Genomic DNA, 18640 nt, shown 5'->3' on the forward strand with positions numbered 1-18640 from the left:
ACAAATGCACCTTTTGCGGGAGTGACAGAAGTACAACGTTTCGCCGCAAAGTTATGTGTGCCGCGTCGTACCGACCAGCCTGTACTGTACGGTTTTTCGACGAGATGCATTCTTGCAAGGGTACGATCCTCTTCCGAGTCAGTCCCTTCTGATGGTGTATTTTTCACCGATCGCAAATTCTTCGCTGCAGCCACATTTTGGTGTGTGTATTGACCTTAATCGAGCTTTTATGCAAATATGACGGTACCCCCAGTGGCGATAATGAATCGCACAGTGTGTCACTTCTTGTTAAGCTAATCTTAGCATGTACCGTGTGTTTTCTCAACGTTACATAAAGCGATAAGATGTGTGATCTTGTTGCTGAAACGTGTGTGATTAAAATGAATTATGATGTCTATGTCAAGGTGACTATCGGAGGATGTAATTAGCTACACCTAGAAGCCACACACTTACACCTTTTGCATGATTAGGAACAAAAGAGTGTGATGGCGATGATGATTGAGGTCATGAACTTGATCGTTTCTACTGTATGTCGATCAATGAAGAGAGCAGCAAGCAAAACCACAAGCATTATGTGGCAAAGATCTTCTATTAAATCCGCTGTTCAATATCATTTCTTCGATAAATGTTTTAGCGAAAACACTGCACAGCAAACGATGTATAAATGTAATAGAATTTCTAATTAACGACCCTTTACCTTGGAAAACATTGTTGTACTTTACATTCCCTAACGAAAGATTGTATGCTTTCAGGTGAAGTGTAAGCGGGAAGTACCATTTATCAGACACGAAACACTGGTAGCTCCCTATTAAGAATAGCCTAATAAAAAAAGATTACCGGCAGTCAGAACCACATGGAACTGTTCCGCAGTTGTACATAACATTACTGTCACTGTTCAATCGGTTAGCAAGTGATAAGCAAAATAGTGCTTGTTATGTCGCTCAGGGGTGAAATTAAATTAACATAAATAAATAAATTATACTGTGTTAATTAGGTACGCATTAAGGGCATTATAAATCACAAAGCATGGCAATGAATGTTAAGATAGTTGGGCGAAGCTTTTCTAGCCAAATGGAAACACTCAAGTGAAATACTAGCATTAGGAAGTGGAAGTTAGCAGCGAACAACATAATTAGTAAGATAAGTTTGCACTTTTTTTAAATACGGGACAGGAACTAGTCTACGTTACGCTTGCGTATGCTGGTTCGTTTCGTCTATAATTTAATCCACGGTTCGAATTGAATCAAGCAAATGTATTTAAGTTTTGTTTAAAAAAATACATTTTTGTCGGGTTGAAATTATACTTATACTTAACATAACTGTAACGAACACACAATCTGTACATCAACGAATGTAGTACATCTTTTGCAGATAAAGATCTTTTACCGTTCGCGATTTTAACGTACACCACCTGTGACTTTTTCTTGTTTTTTTGGCTCAACAACAGTTACCGTTACCTAGTCCTGCTTTGCCGAATGACTGGTTATCTGTGACTGAAAATACTCACAGCTGAATAAACAGTTACGTTTATTGGAGGTATGATCCAGTTGTGGCTTTAATCCACATCTGCCCTGTTGTTCAAACTATACTGTCTATATTTTCTTTGACTTATTGATTTACCCGTAATCGGATAATCTGCCCTGCGTACTATAAGTTTATCTTCCTGTTATGGACTGTACCATTTTGCTGTTTGAAATTTAATTTGTTACTTAATTAATTTAAAAAAAAGTTCCCTCCAATTTTTCATTTGCCTTACAACAATTGGACAAACTTTGTTTTTATGTTTTAGTTTTGAATGATACAATTTTATCGATCTGTATTCTGTAGATACACTAGATCACTGTGATCGGCAGCATCCATAATCTAAAGATGGTCAGAAAAGAAATGGTTTAAAATTCACCATTTTTATGGATTCTACTATGAGATAAGAGTTACTTACCGTTCTATAGCTATCGTTTTTTATTTGCCTCGTCAACGGTCTTTTCACTTCGGCGAAGATCTTCCGTGTTGATATTGAAGTATTCTACATGATTTTTCAACCTCCTGTATATTCTGTTCGAGTGGTTTGAATGCGGTTTGTAATTCGCTCCTGATTCTATGCTGTTGGGTAAGCATCTGTTCCGCTCTTGCCAAGGCTTTCATGCCCTCCGCAATCACATCATCGACAATCTCCTGACTGTATCTTACACCGTTTACTATCTTGGTCCGTTTGCACCCGCTATCGCTTCGTATGCTATCACTGAAGCTACTGTCACTGTAGCTAGTGAAACTGTCACACAAGCTAGCTATGCTGTCGTTATATTGAGATATCTCCTTATGCGTACGCTTTCGATCGCACGTAATGGTACTGAGGTTCGATCGGGATGATTGATTCGAGAGACTAATGTTACTTTGTGTCTCTTCCATGGCTCTCAATGCTTGTTCCTGCAATTGTACGAGTTGATCCTTCCACCAGTTCGATTCAGTGTGGTGCAGAAACTCACTACGTCGATAGCATACTTCGAGCGGTAGTGTTCTTGTTGAATCACTGCTCTCTGTACGTAATAATAGAGTACGTAGAACCTTTTCCGAAATCAATGCTAATAGTGGTACCCAGTAGCAATGGCGCACATTTTCGTCGGTCCATCCCGATGGTTGAGTTTCCGATTCGTAGACACATCCTGCTAGTTGTGAAACAATGCCCTGAACAAGCTGTTGAGTAAGCGTGCTTAACGCGTATGTATCTTCCAATGAAAGTATCCGATAGGTGGACAGATACTCGTTCAGTTCCGCCCTGAGTGTAGTAACGTCCGTAGCGACACCATGAGCGGTGGCTTCTTGAGCGACATGATCGATGGCATTCTGCAAACTGTTTGGCAGCGGGCGTAGCTCAAGCGATTTTAGCAGTTGTATTAGCTGGTCCTTACGCTGGGAACTGTGCCAATCTGATGGAAAGTACACTTCCGGCAACGGTAGAAACTTTCCAGTTTTAGTCACCACCGAACAATCGCGAAGTTTTCCAAATTCTTCTGGCACTCGAACAAACGGTTTTAAATTTTGGTTCACCATCGATTGAACCTTGCTAACGATTGAATTGTACAATTGCACCATTGCATTTCCATTCCGTCCGGCTAGGGTGCAGCCGTCTGGTTTGCGGCAAGCCTTATCCAACCGGAACCACATTTCCGGACCAACGCAAATCTCCAGGAAGTCGGTTAGCGGACGCATCTCCAATCGCTCCAGGTAGCGTGGTGAATCAAACTGTAGGTGCGCTCGATAACAGTTAGTAAGGTAGTTGATTGCCTCTCGCAGTGTGTCATTTTCCGTTGCTTTACACCAAGGAAATACGCGCCATCGTTTGATTGTCCCTACAGCCAATCCTAGCTTCTGTTCCAAACTATCCACCGATATAGTGCTGCCACCAGCTCCGGCACTGTTTGGGCAATACAGAATAACAGCAATACTTGGTTCCACGGTGCCACACTTTGCCAGAATGTTGTTCAGGCGTTTCCGAGCATCTTCGATACAGCAACGATCGCTCAGGAAAAATATGACCGCATCGCTTAGATTGCATGCTTCGGCACGATCGGTATCCTTTTCGCTGATTAACGATTGTCCCCTTAGCAAGCGCATGCAGATTGCTCGTTGTTCTTTGCTAACATCGCAAAAGCCACTATTTATTGTATGTAGCTGTTTCGAAGGTGGTGGTTTTGTGGCTAAGTAAAAATATGGATGCTTTGTGGCACTGTTGTCTTTCCGGAATCCACAGCACTGTAGCCAGCGTTGAACGAAGCTGGGAAATCCTGCCGAACCCTCCTCGCCTTCCGTTGGTATCGAAACCACCATTTTCCAGCAGATCGGTCCGGCTAGTCCAAGCAAATGGGTCGGAGATAGTGTCTGCAGTTGGTGAATCATACCTTCCAGCGGCATGAATGGATCGATCAGCTGTCGCTCAGGAAATGCATCGAACAGGAACACCTCGCGACGTACAACCTCATCTTGAAGTACCTGATCGGGGCTGAGTTTCGTGCCCGTAAATCGTGCATTTAAGAATGGGCGTAATTGATCACAGCGTGGTAATTGGTCGATTCCAACACTGCCATTGATGAAGGACGGTGGGACAGTACGCATTAATCGACGCCACCTTGCCGCACTCTGAGCGTGACGGTGCCAACGGTGGAAATATTTTACGCTCAGTTTCCAAGCCCGGGCAGCTTTTATTCGTTCCATTCGATCAAGTTCCTGTTTGGCCACGGAAAGCACAAGGGCGGCGAGGGTCTCATCCGCTAGTTCGTTAAACAGTTCGAGCGGATATTGCTGCAATCGTTTGTGGCGCTCCAATGCCGTGTCGGCAATTTCCGGTACAATCTCTTGTACAGCTAGATCCAGCAGTTTCTCCAGCTCAGCAGCAATTGCCCGTTCAATTGATTGCTTACGTTCCTTCTCGAGCTGTTCCTGCCTTTTTCGTTCTTGTTCCTGTTTTAACTTTTCCTGCTGTTCCTCGAGCTCTGCAAGCTCATTTGGATCTGGCCGTTTGGGCGTTGCAGCAACGGTTTCCTTGAAATCGTTCTTTTCTTTGAGGGATTGCTGGAAAAAGCCACCCACAAGCGCCGGAGATGAACTACTAGGCGTTTTATTAGGCATTGCAGACGCTTGATCAAATATATTTACCCTTGCGAAAGGATTTACTGAACCGGACAACGTTTCCCCGCCGAATGTCGTCGATGGAGAGAATCCAGATAGTTTGGGCTGGAACAATGAAGCCGATGCGGCCGGTGTTTGTGGTTTCATGAGGGACGTTTCTTTGGCTGCTTCAAAGAACGTTTGTCCGGCAGGTGTTATAGAAATGTTTGTCGGTGGACTAATGTACTGCTGCATTGGGATGCTGCTGAGCTGGCCAAACGTATTGGGTTTATTTGTTATTGTTGCGTTACTGGTCGATTGATTAAAAATGCTACTTCCAGTCGTTGATGTACTAGATCCAAATGAGCCGAATAGTTTACTGCCATCAACTCCAGAAGTTGTCGTTGAAGGATTGCTGGGTGGAGTGACGCTGCCAAATACATTATTGCCAAAACCGGTGGGAAATGTAAATGCTTTTGGAGCAACGGCTGTTGATGCTTGGAAGATGGAAGATTCCGCACTAGGTGCTTTTGAATCGAACATTCCTACTATCGCTGCTGATGGTGTGGCAACATTTTGTTCGACAACAAACGGTGCTGCAGTTGGCTTACTGGGAGGAGTACGAGCACGAGGAGATAACCGCGGAATGGCGATTGTGGGCGAAGGCACTTTGAAGATTCTATCATCCGACATTGTTTCATCGCGTGCATTCAATATCGTACTGTCTACCTTATCTTCCTCGATTGGTTGTAGAGGTAGAAGATCTTTAAGAGTCGTTTTCTGAGGTTGGGTTAAACTCTCTTCTGCATTCTCCTTACGATCAGCAAAGACTTTTTCAAGCACTTGCTCTTTTAAACATCCGTTTGTGTCGAAGCTTTCGGTTGGACGCTGTATAGCAGGAAACTGTTTCTCCCACTGTTCCAGTGGACGTCCGCAGATGGCTTCACCAGTCGATACGGTGCGTTTACTCTCAACTAGTCGGACTGCACGGGACGTCGGAAACGGAAGATCAGGTTTGTAGAAATTCAACTGCCTGGGTTCAAATATTACCATATCGGTCGTTTGATCGACCACAATGCCGTAGTGATCGAAGAAAGCATCCGCTTCCTCTTCATCCTCAAAGCCAAGGATGTTTGTCATGTACTCCAGCGAGAAGGTCGCCGTTGATCGTACTGCATACGCTTTCCGTAGAATTTCCAGCGCTTTCTGACGGACTTGCGTAAAGTATCGTAGTAAGATGCATGCGTTCATGTAGCTGGTCGACTGTACAAGCTGGAAAAATCGCACAAAATTGTTCTCCTCCAGCGCGAAGTACACCGAGAGCGCAAATTGGATTTCCCTCGAGTGAATAATTGCTTCCGGTAGCTGGCGTAGCTCCCACAAGAAGTTGCCATCGTTCAGGTACAGCAGGACCATATAAGCACGAAATTCCGCCTCTGCTGGACAACGTTGACCGCGCTTAGCCAGATCGGTATACATGTACTTGAGTGTTTGCAGACATTTCGTCATGTTTTCGGTATTGATTTTCTGATCAAACACGGATGGATCCTCGGACACAAGTCGAGCCGCACAATGTATGTGAAAGCGAGTGCACTGTTCCACCAGCTCAACAACGGTGGGTGAGCAAAGGTCTTGCTGCGTAATGTCCTTCCGGATACCGCGCGTTCGATCCCAGATGTAATGGAACCAATCACTTACATTTCCCCCTCCATCACTTTCATCATCATCGCATAGGTCAGCTAAATTGATAAGCAAGAAGTGCATCGTGCGTCCAAGTGCTTGCTGCGAGCGCAACTCGTGCGGTAAGGGTAGTTCCTGGTCGGCTGAACTGCGAGAGTACTGTTTGATAGCTTTCACGTGATCAATCTGCGTAGCACCGCCGGCCTGTTTCTCATACGAAGGCACCATACACTTCCACTCACGTAGATAGCGCTCCTTTTCAGGGCACATGTCTGGACAAGTGCCTACGATGTTTTTTGCCTTGCGAATGTCAGTCGTCCGTTCCGTTGTGAGGCGAATGTAGCGATCCTTTGCCTCCAGCACTCTGTAACGCTCTTCGGCAGAAAACGCTGGTTTGCGTGCTAACGTTTCTAGCTCCACCCGAGCCTGTTTAATCTTTGGGTCTTGCTCCGTACGGGCTGCAGGAGGTAACGCGGGTTTAGGAAGAGAGGGACGACTGTTTGTGACAATCGCAGGTCGCTGTTCTCCACTTTTATAAAACGCCAACAAATCTTTAAAGAGAATTCCAATTCCGATTATAGATTGAAACAGTTGAATGGCACGATTTGTACATAACAACTTGCACGTATCGGAATGCAAGAAATCTTACTTGGCGAAGGTGCTCCCCGTGTGTTATCAATAGCTTCCAGTTCCATCTGCACCTCCATATCGATAGACGGTCCGCCAATTTTGCCATTATCACCGAACGACTGAGGTTTTACATCCGTCCAAGAGATGATGAACGACATGTTCTTGTACTGGCCGCCTCTTTCCAGAGCTTGTTGCGCCGCTTCGGGTTGCTCGTATTCGACCGTACACGCAAGACGGCTTGGTCTTAGTATAAAGCGTTTGATTTTGCCAAACTGGCTAAAGTGCATCTTTGCGGTCAGCTTATCCAGAAACAGTTCCGGAATGTTTTCGCAGCTAGAAATGGAACAAGCGTATGTTGGTTGATAGAAATATGGTCAAACGATTCCATATTAGCACTAAGCGTTTGTCACTTACTTAATGGAAGTGCGAGTTTCACTTATTCCGTTTGTAGCCATCTCGATAATACTTCTCTAGCAGCACAAGCAAGAACGAATATCTTTTACTTGTGATATTTCTTTTACAAAAAGGCGCTTTTTCAGGGCCGGCTTGCATTGATTGTTTTGATTTCAGCGCACGTATCGTATCGTCTTTGACGTTTAGAATCAGCAAGAAAACCTGTGTTGTCAAACCAATGCAAACTGTATAGAGTGAGGTGTTATCGTAACCAATTTCAGTTTGATATTTATTTTTAATGATTGTTTTTCATGTAGCATTTGTGCAAAGAAGTTAACTTCTCATGTAGAAAACACGCCGTAGAATGCTGAAAAATTTGTAGTGCGCAAATGAAATGGTTTTTACATCGTTTTACCTTGCATCAGTACATCCCGCTGTTGGTTTCGTATGTTCAGTAGAATTCGGTTTGAACTACATGTCAACTCTTGAGCTATGGGCTATATACACGGGCGTTGTTTGGCGGTGAAATGACAAATGGCCAGTAAACAAATAAACCGCCGAACAGGCGTAATAAGCAGAGGGTATTTATTTTAATTTATAATCATGATTGTAAAATTGTTTGGAGAGAAATAATTTATTTTCATTACTTACAGATTCAATATTATTTATACCACAGCAGCTTTTCACTATCCCAGTTCCACCTTCTAGTGTTTTCACTGACCTTCAGAACAAAGGATGATATGATAAGATTTTCAGTGATAAGACCGTGGCGACTAGTTTCCCGGAGGATGAGTACATCGCATTGTGCCAACGTAAATAAGCTGCGCGAACTATTCTCCAGTGGCTTGGCAGCAGTTAAACCAAAATCATTGTTTGAAGGATATTACGACACATCGAGCGAAGTCCATGAAAGTTTCAATCACGATCACAAACGCTATCATGTAATCGGTTTCGGAAAAGCCGTTCTGGGCATGGCCGTCCAGGTAGAAAAACTTCTAGGTCGACGTCTATGTAGTGGATGCATAAGCATACCACTGGGCACGAGCGAACGGTTTGCTGGAGATGTTGATTTTAGCTTATCACCAAACACTGTGATCGAAGTGATCGAGTGCGCTCACAACAACTTACCGGATGAACGATCGTTGATGGCTGCCAGGAAGATGAAGCAAATCGCGCATAACATGACGTCGGAGGACATCCTATGTGTTTTGGTATCTGGTGGAGGATCTGCTTTACTTTGTCTACCAAAAGCACCCGTTACACTGACGGAAAAGCTACAGATAGTAAAATTGTTATCCACATCAGGTGCGTCCATCGATGAGCTTAACTACGTCCGAATAGCACTATCGGATGTGAAAGGGGGACAACTTGCACTGCTAGCTAAAAATGCTTGTCGGATTTATTCATACGTAATATCTGACATTGTCGGTGACCCAATAGCATTGATAGCTAGTGGCCCCACCGTTGTTCCGAAGGGGATTGATGTGAATGAGAAAGCCAAAGACATTTTAATGAAGCACAGGTTGTGGGATAAATTACCAAATGCTGCTATACACATAATAGAGCAACCGAGAGATAACGAAAATAAGCACGGCTCGAATAACAATGAACTGTTTTTGCTGGGCAGCAATGCAGTAGCCGTATGCAGCATAGCACAAAGAGCCCAATCTGAAGGACTAAAATGTATCGTTCTTTCAAAACAGCTCGAAGGGAACGTGGCTGAGTTGTGCGCTATGTACGTAGAGTTGGTAGCAATATTGTATAATTTCAAAAAAGGTCTTATGTCTGACACCTTATTATCTGATAAGCTGAATCCCATTCTAATTAAGTTTAAATGCACCCATGCAGAAACAGATGAATTTATAAGAAAAGTTATTGATTGGAAAATGGAACCTTTACTAATTGTTGGTGCTGGGGAGCCAACCGTTTGCGTTTCCGGCAGTGGAAAAGGGGGACGTAATCAAGAGCTTGCGCTTCGTTTTTCGTACGGTGTGCAAGAACTTGAAAATGTGCCAGATTCAGTTTGTTTTCTATCTGCCGGTACGGACGGAATCGATGGTCCAACAGATGCTGCCGGGGCAATCGGTGGAGCTTTCGTCGCCAATGATTATCATGAGCGATTCCAACAGGACGGCAAATCGTTCATCGAAAATAACGATTCTTATAGCTTTTACGAGGCACTTAACGGTGGTCTCTATTTTGTAAAAACTGGCCACACCGGTACAAATGTGATGGATTTACATCTGTTGTTAATAGATTCATAGAGAAATGGAGTGTATATAGCAAATAAACAAGCAGTTGTGCGATCATCTTTTAAAGATGCTGTCTATAGTTTTATTTACTTAAATCAAACGCAGAACAAGAACAACTACCACATGGCTTTGGCTGTCTAGATAGGCAATGGCTCATTCATTTTTTTTCTCTCCGATTATGAGTCACTCGGTAGGCAAGAAACACCGGAAGAAGTCAACCGAAAACGGCCATAATTTATGGCCATCTGATGCGCGAGGATGGTCTGTGAACTATTTTCCTCTTTGCTCGTGTCGTGCCGTGGAGCGGGCGTATGGGTATTTTGTTTTGTTAATGAAATAACCGCCCCAAAATCAGCATGGGGTACGGTTAGTTCTACATCGATCAAGTTTTTCTTCCCGATTCGTACTACTATTGCTGGTGTTGCGTTGTGACTGGAACTGATTAAACGAGGCAAGACGAAGGCAAAACCCGTGGATGCGAGTAGTCTTCTCGAAATTAGCCCAACTCCAAACTAGAAGTAGGGACCAACCAGCAATGGGGGCCATACTGTGAGCTAACAGTCATGGCAGTGGTGGCGGGAACGCGGGTTCGTGTGTGTGTGTATGCATGTATAGACTGGATGGTATCCATTCCGAGCCATCTGGTCAGCTTGAGCGCTCGAGGTTCTCAATTTACATATTTTTACTGCTTTAATCTTAAAATTATGCAAAAATATAATAATTCTCATAAAAGTTGTACATCTGTTGAAGAGGTCTGACCAGTTCTGCCGGTTGGCATATTAGGAAAGCATTCGTATAACGTGAGACGACGAAAGAGCAGAAGGAACAAAAAAAAAATCCAGCACCGCGCACCGTTGACTTATCACTGAGTGACACGGCGACGATTGCGAAGATGTGTCGGCAACCCTGGACACTCACACATCGTGTAGTTCCACCTGCAGGCCCACGCCGGTCGCCGGAATGGCTGCGAACTGAGATGGAAACTTTTGCGGCGATCACACGATCGTGCACCAGGTTAAAAACCAAGCAGTGGACATAAAACACGGCTCGTTTTTTTCGGGGCCAACCCGCTGGGGGTAAGGATAATGCCTGGAGAGTCATCTGCACTTTGCACGACGCCGCACCCATGCCGGCAAACAAGCCAAAGTCTCGTTTTACAATTTAATGGAGCTATGCGCAGGATCTGCTATCGGCTCGAAACAGCGAACCAGTGTATGTGTGCACGTCGTCGAAGAAAGTAAATGGGGGTAAATCCGATGAAATATGTTCTTCTCCGTTTTTGTATCGAATATGATGCACGCAAAGTGATCGGCAGGCGGCAGCTCTGCTGCGCTGTGTTTTGAATGTTTCTGGTCGTTTTGTGTTTTTTTGTTGTTTGTTTGTTTTGTTTTTCGTTCCGTTCGGATTTTTTTCTGTTGTTTGCTGATGCCACGACATTAACTTTTCTTGCTGACAGGTTTCCTTATCAATTTTTCCTCACACACACACACACATGGTTTCGTCTTGGTGGTTTGGCGATTTTGGATAAATTTCAAGTTTCAAGCTCGGTAACCTCATTCACTTCCACATCACTGTGGATGAGCAGTGACTTTGTTTTCTGGAAGGAAGTTTGGAACACTTTCCTATTTTATGCACATAAGCTTTTGCTTATGGAGTATCATGTCTGTTGGAGTTATTCAATACGGTATTTATAATATTCTCTACCGAAGGGAGAAGGTCAGAGCATCGAGAACAAGCCGAATTCCAGGCACACCAATACACATGATCATATGGTGCTGAAGAGACTAGAGTGATCTCAATGTTCTCCAAGGAGGTCAGAGTAACCGACAAATAATACTCTGAAGTACAAATAATGTCCTTCACCAAGAAGATAAACTCTCACACCATGAAGAACTCTCACACTATGTTCCCCAAGAAGATCCTTCTTTAGTTGACGATCGGCGAAAAGAAACTTTAGGAGATGTTAATTATGGTCACAAAAGGGTCTTCAGGAAATTGCCGCTTTCATCAAGAATTGGTATTAAAAAGACTACCAAGTCTTTTACACTAACCTGGCCTCTAGATAAGATGAGTTGTTTAGAGATACACGATTGTCCGAAAAACATCAACTTTCACAATGGACAAAAAACTGTATTTATCAAGAGTTACCATTTATGTTTTAAGCAGGATGTCGATGGAGGCTTTGTAACGTTAGGATTCATCCAAATGTTTTTATATTCAATTATATTTGCTATTTTTGTATTCACCTTAATTCTAATTCAGTAATTTTGTATCTAATTACTAAGTTTGAAGGAGTTCTTCAAAATTTGTTTTTAATTAGTTTTTCAAATCAGTTTTCAAACAAATAATTTATACTCTTTTACATAATTCAATGCTTTTCATTGCATCTTCGTTTAAGGTTAAGTCCGCACAGAATATATCTCCGCCAAATCGTTAATTTCACACACAATGCCGACATCACACCGGTGGTTGTCACACGATCGTAGAGAGACTGCATGGTGCCACGTCGACAAACGGTTCCGCCCGTTCCTTGCTCGTCTTCCGTCCTGATTGTTCCTCCCTCGCTGGTCAGTAGATATGTGCCGGTATCAAATCAGACTAAATGGCAACTAGCCGCAAGCACAGTATGGCCCATTCCCTATCCTCCGCTGTTTCCTCGACCGGTCATTTCCGGTGCGCACTTAATTGGTCGCTCTGATACGCTCCGTACGGTGCGAGCCGCTCGCTCGCTAATTCTAATGTGGGAAGAAATGGACCGTTATGCTCAAAACCCCCTGGAACCCCCGGGGGACATCCCTTCGGAAAAGGGTTCAGGTATTTAGGTTCGAGTGTGTGTGTCTGTGTCCATGCTGTGTGATTTACTTCCTTTTGCTCTCCCACACTGCAGCCGAGTGGGTCACCGATCGAACATTGCGGACGATCGTGATGGCTAGTGCGGACGGTTCCGTTACGACATGGCGTCGAAATTCCTTGTGCGCTGCAATGTTCGTAATTGCTACCCAGTGTTACAGCCGGGTGGAGATAACGACGACGTACTGGAGTTCTTGGCGCATTCGCGGGAAGTACGCTAATTGAAGCAAACTCATCAAGCTAATAAATTGAATAATCTTACCGAAAGGAAGCAGCATGACGCTTGCTTCGTGTGACTGCTTTTTTGTCCCCGTGCAACGACACATGACTTGGCTAGACCAAAAATTCTAGCCCATAAACTTTAGACGCGTCTCGGCAAAGGTCTAACCATTCCTAACCCGTATCAGTTGCAACCCTTGTTGGGGGGGGGGGGTTCTGGTCCGGCCTGCTTGGTATGGTGATAAAAGCCCTCCAAAATGATGCTCAACCGACAGTGCACCGTGCGCCGTACGAGAATGTAATTATCAGCGATCGTTACTCATTGCGGCTAATTGCTGCGGCACATTCTTGTGCCTCACCGTCATCATCGGAACCGAGCGCTGCGGCATCCAACGGTACTTGGGTTGGGAAAGCCACTTGAGGGAAGGCAAAGAAAAAGAAACCACCATCGCGGCTGCTTCACGCCGGACGCCGGATGGACGTTTGAGGTAAATTTCGTCGACGTTGTGTCTGGCGCTGGTTGTGTGATGTAGTGGCAGCAGCGATGCTTCACGCCCATGCCCAAGCCACACCGAACATCGAACGTTGAATGATGCGTGCGCATCTCAAGGCTCTCGAAAGGCACACAAATTTCACACATTAGGGAACGAGTCACATATGCAACCGGTTCGATCGTATGCTTGAAGGCGGGTATTTTGTTTCCTTCTTTCAAAATATCAATATAATATTTCTTTTTCATTGAAACAAACTTGTAGCTTATAGCTGCTTTTCGAGGGTTTTTTTTTGCCAAACTAGTTTTTAGCTTTGTGTTGTTTTTTTTTGTCTTTTCCCGTAAAGCAGTTGCGTCCATCACTCCTACAAATTAAAAACTCGTTTTCTAGCAAAGTCGATTGTCTGTAGAAGGGGTAGTTTCCCATTAATGTTGTTAATGATCATGTTTCGGTGCTGTTCGAAATAAAATGACGTAAATTTTAAACATAACATTTTTTTAGAACTATTTTACCACTGACGTCAGTGTCGCTTCCTACCTAGAAAACTTATCTTTGCAAACCGTCCCAGGATTGACATTCAAATAGTGACCGAACTTATCAGCCCCTTTTTCACAGCGCGTGTACTTTGCCGGATAGTACCGGATAGCATCGGAACTCATTCGCCCGCTCATTAATGTTCATTAAAACAGAATTCTTCGATCTGTGCCCGATCACACACAAGACTACGCGGAAAATGCCGACGAATGTAACGTGTGAAAAAAGAATTAGAAAATCGTAGCCTTTCTTACCGCGGCCGAATGCCTACCTCGTTGGTGATGGCGGATGTACGTACTCAGCAATTTCCTGTCTGTTTTTAACCTCTCCCTCCCTTCTCTTCCTTCTCTCCCTCACTCCACCTTCCCCGCTTCTTCATCCCGAAGGGACGAAGAGCGGCCGGTTTTCACAAGCCGCGCTGGGAACCATGCCATCAGTAACCATCAGCTGCCAGCACTGGACACGAGGACACCGGAAAGGGGAAACACAGAAACACGTGAGAAAAGGGCACAAAACCCTAGGGGAGGGGGCGCTGTGATAAAGAAAGGAGAACAAGTTTGTTTTAAAATTTCTCACTAATTAACAGCTATATTCCCGCATCAATAAAAGCTATAAAAATAATCATAAAACAACAAAAAACAGGTGTCCTATACACATCTTTAATCATCATCCACTCACGTCACGATGCCCCAATGTCCGTCCGTCCGTCCGGGCAGACATTCTTAACCATTTCTTTTGCCCTGTCCCTTGCTCTTCGTTCGTTCGGCCCCTTTTTCATCTCCCTTACGTACGCATCACGCGGCACGAAATCTCGCGCGCGCGTGGTGGCCTAGACGATCGCCCATCGCGAAGTGCAGTTTAGCTCGTTTGGTCAGGTGTGTTCCCATTCGAAGCAACACGCAGACACAAATTCCTTCCAACATTTAGACGAAACGCGTCTGATTGAATTGCATCGCCCAAATGCATTGGCTTCAAGCTCCCGAGAGTTTATTCGATTGGATTAAAATTGTTTTATTAAAAAAATAATTATAAAATTTTGCTAAATTTCCCAAAAAAAATCTAAGGCTATAGCCTTAGGAAATTTTCAAATTTTTACATTTTTTAATTTTTTTACCATTTTGTTTTATTTAAAGCATTATTTGAGTGAAACGAAACTTATTTCAACCAATTGGCATTAAAAAAAATCAAGTTTATTTTTTTTTCAAGATTTCTCAAAAAAAAACGTAAGAGGTAAGCCTTATAAAATTTTCGAGTTGAAAATTTTTTTAAATTTTTTTTTTGATTTTTTATTATCTTTTTAATTTAAAGCATTATTTGAGTGAAAATAAACACATTGCAACAAATTGGCATTAAAATAAATCAGATTTAATTTTTTTGCAAAATTTCTCAAAAAAATGGCAAGGGGTACCCCTTATGAAATTTTCGAGTTGAAAATTTTTAAATAAATTTTTTCTGATTTTTTATTATTTTTTTAATTTAAAGCATTATTTGAGTGAAAAGAAACACATTACAACAAATTTGCATTAAAATATATCACATTTAAAAAATTTGCTGAATTGCTCAAAAATGAGAAAAATTTTACATTTTCTCAAACAGGGTAAGGAACTTGATTCCTCGAATAACTTCTGGCACAGACATCTGAGGGAATGGCCGTCCAAGAAGAAAATGTAGCCATTGATGCCACCTATCGACCATAGGTTAATGATTGGCGATCCGTTGGATACCGATCGAGTTATAGGCAAAACTTGGTGCAAAAATGAGGAAAATTTTACATTTTCTCAAACAGGGTAAGGAACTTGGTTCCTCGAATAACTTCTGGCACATACATCTGAGGGCATGGCCGTCCAAGAAGAAAATGTAGCCATTGGTGCCATCTATCGACCACAGGTTAAAGATTGGTGATCGATTGGATACCGACCGCGTTATAGGTAAAACTTTGTGCAAACATGAGCCTTAGTCAATTTTCATTATTTTGAATTTTTCGATTTTTTTATTATTTTTCACTCTTTTTTTTATTTAAAGCATTACTTGAGTGAAAAGAAGCACATTGTAACAAATTCGCGTTAAAATAAATCAGTTTATAAAATTTTGATAAAATTCTCAAAAAAAAGCTAAGGCTACAGCCTTAGGAAATTTTCAAAATTTTAGATTTTTTTTATTTTTTATTATTTTTTAGTCTGTTTTCTATCTAAAGCTTTATTTGAGTGAAAAGAAACTTATTTATACAAATTCGCATTAAAATAAATTGATTTATAATTTTTGCTAAATATCCAAAAAAAAGCGTAGGGCCTTAGAAAATTTTCATATTTTTAGATTTTTTTAAATTATTTATTATTTTTTATTCTTTTTTTTATTTAAAGCGTTTAATTTTTTTTATTCAAGAATTTATTATTCAAGTATCGCAATGTTTTGTATCATAACCAAGTTTGATTTTTCTTTGAGGGGTTAATTTTGAGTTAATAATTACAATACTACTTCCATTCGCGATGTCCCTAACGTAAGGTCCAGTAAATAGCCACTCGCCTCCGAATAGACGCTTTATGATACGACATTCTTTATTTTTTTTATCTCGCTGCTCGCCCTGTCCCTAAGCATCGAGTGTTTGTTGATGATTTTTATCGATTATCATTGCTTCATTCCCTGCGTTCGTGCATCCTGACCAGTAGTCAGCTTGGAGTGTTAAATAGCGTGAGTGAGAAAGGGAAGAAACGAAAAACAGACACGGCTAGAAACGCATCACGCCGGTCAACTGTGTGGCCACAGCTGTGAGCTTTCGGTATGGCAGGTTGGGCTTCGATCAACGATCGAACCTCTGCGAAACCCCGCGCCAGACGGTGGCATGGAGGTGGAAAATAAAGTTTTATTATGAAAGCCACATTAAGCTGAAAATAAGCTCAGCTTCGCCGATGGGTTTTATGGCCATTTGGGGTACGTCAACTTTTGCTGATGTGTGTTGTGCCCTCCTGGCACGGTATCCATTCATTCCAGGGTTACGTATGTGATGGTCACAGCAGCAAAAGGACTCGGGTTAAGGTTTGCAATGTTTTAGATTTGCAGACAGTTAGACATACCGTTCAGATGGATGATAAGCTACTGGAATATAGCTTAATAAAAAAACGTGCATTGATGGGTTTTTAGTATTATTATTAAGTAGTAATATTTTGTAACGAAGTAAACTCACTTACGTCACATGAAGGCATCAAGCCATCAAGGCATTAAGGTGCAGGCAACTCGTCACCGATGTGTATAAATCCTACCTGACATTTGTTACAAAAGCTTACGCAAGAACGCTAAAGCAACGCGGAACGTTCCCTGTTTGGCCCCCTGCCGGATTGGGTTTGTCCACCGCTGCAAACACAAGAGATGCGCCATTAGTTTGCAACTGCAGTCCTCCCAGCATTTTTTCGTGATCGTTGCTCATCGCGTTGAACCGCGCAAGACACTGGGTACGGCTGCCGATTCCATGCGGTTTTGTCCGGTGCTCCGGTGCTGTTTTGCTGCATGTTTTGAGGTGGGGCATTAAAGGGGAGAAGAGTCCCCATTGAGCTGGAAACTTCTCTTTCACATTCCGAACAACAAACGACGCACGGCGGAAATGGCACCTGGTTTTATGTGCGAGCGTGCGCGCACGCGCACACACACGGTGTGCGCAAGAGGGAGAAAGGGGTGGTCGGAGAGGGGTGCGAAAGGGGAGGAAAAATACGTTGACTCGAAAAAACTGAAGGCCACCGGTTAGACCGGTTGCAGCCCTCGGATCGGCCAGGCTCGAGACCAGCGCTTCGATTCGGGCTCGGGATTGTCGATCGCTCGTGGTGTGCCGCTTGCCTGCCAGGCAACATCTACCCGTTACCCCGTTGGTGCCGGAGGCCAGGCAACCCCACCGGAAGGGGCAGAGGCTGCGCGCGGGTGGGGACAAAACACGTTCTTATTAGTAGCGCGGATTGGTTGTAGTAATGTTGTTAAAGTTGTTTAAGATTTTCCTGCGTTGTTGTTCATTTCGATTCGCTGGCGATGTCATCGATGCCGTCTTGGTCGATGGCTGGTCGTTTATACGCCCGGTCAGCACAGTGGATGGGTAGAACGAGGTGAGTCACATGATGCTGATTGTGCACGGCAAAAATGACAAAATTTGCATGCGAACCCTCTGAGTTGCAAAATGGGGGAAATGATTAGAACAAGCGAAGAACAAGGCCTGGGACTGCCTGCACAGAATGGTACAAATTGAATTAAAGCATTAAATTATTTACACAGAAATGGAATTTTCGGAATGTGAGACTGACTTCGGTTGCGAATGTTTCGTTTCTCTCGCTTCGCGCAAATTCCTTGACCGACTGGCGAGTTAACGGCGTAAACCGTTCGAATAACGATGGATTTATGGGCAGCTTTCGTGGTTTTTGGTGCAGTATGCAACCGCACCGAAGCAGAGATGCAAATTATAAAATTGAGTATCATGTAACAAGGTGATATTTTCACCCCTTTCCTCACACGGTTCCCTCTGCCGGTGTGTGCCTGCGTCCTGGCGACCATGGACACCCATGTCCGGGGGGCTCCACGAAGGCTGGACGATACATGGGACCGTATGTGGGGGGTGACTTTTTTTTCTTTTGTAGAAAGGGAAGCATAAAAACGTGGGAAACGCGGGAAGGGGAACGAAAGAAACAGGTACTACACAAAGCCAAAAGGGAAGCTAAATTGTGCACCCAAGTTACCGTTTTGCTTGGGGACACACGTTCCGCCGCAGTGCCAGGGCACTAGCTGGGGTTTCATTTTCTACGCCGATTTCTAACGATGCAAATCGATGTTCTCGGTTCGGTGTTGGTTCGGTGTTGGAAACTTGAAAAGCAGCTTCCCGACCGAGCAAAGGGGACGACCACCAACGAAACGGCACATAAACCTGCCGCCGGTGGAAGCGAGATAGCGCGCAGTGGCAACGAGGCAACAGCAACAAAAAAGGTAGAGAGAAAAAAAAATATGAAAAATAAATAAAAA

At 43.4% G+C, this 18640-nt stretch overlaps 2 protein-coding genes across 2 annotated transcripts; one reads left to right on the forward strand and one right to left on the reverse strand.

The window, feature by feature from the left end:
• Positions 1-1238: 1238 nt before the first annotated feature.
• Positions 1239-7588, reverse strand: LOC125766223 (uncharacterized). The gene is made up of 4 exons (XM_049431978.1): positions 7327-7588; positions 6932-7245; positions 1940-6833; positions 1239-1863 (listed from the first exon to the last, which is right to left on the reverse strand). The coding sequence occupies exons 1-3, from the start codon at positions 7365-7367 to the stop codon at positions 1984-1986; spliced, it is 5205 nt and encodes a 1734-aa protein (XP_049287935.1). The 5' UTR covers positions 7368-7588; the 3' UTR covers positions 1239-1863; positions 1940-1983.
• Positions 7589-7770: 182 nt separating this feature from the next.
• On the forward strand, positions 7771-9623 carry LOC125766242 (glycerate kinase). The gene is made up of 2 exons (XM_049432027.1): positions 7771-7886; positions 7959-9623. Exon 2 carries the CDS (start codon positions 8046-8048, stop codon positions 9567-9569), a length of 1524 nt encoding a protein of 507 aa, XP_049287984.1. The 5' UTR covers positions 7771-7886; positions 7959-8045; the 3' UTR covers positions 9570-9623.
• Positions 9624-18640: the final 9017 nt, after the last annotated feature.

Source organism: Anopheles funestus, chromosome 2RL (genome assembly GCF_943734845.2).
Source record: "Anopheles funestus chromosome 2RL, idAnoFuneDA-416_04, whole genome shotgun sequence".
NCBI classification, from domain to species: Eukaryota; Metazoa; Arthropoda; class Insecta; order Diptera; family Culicidae; genus Anopheles; species Anopheles funestus.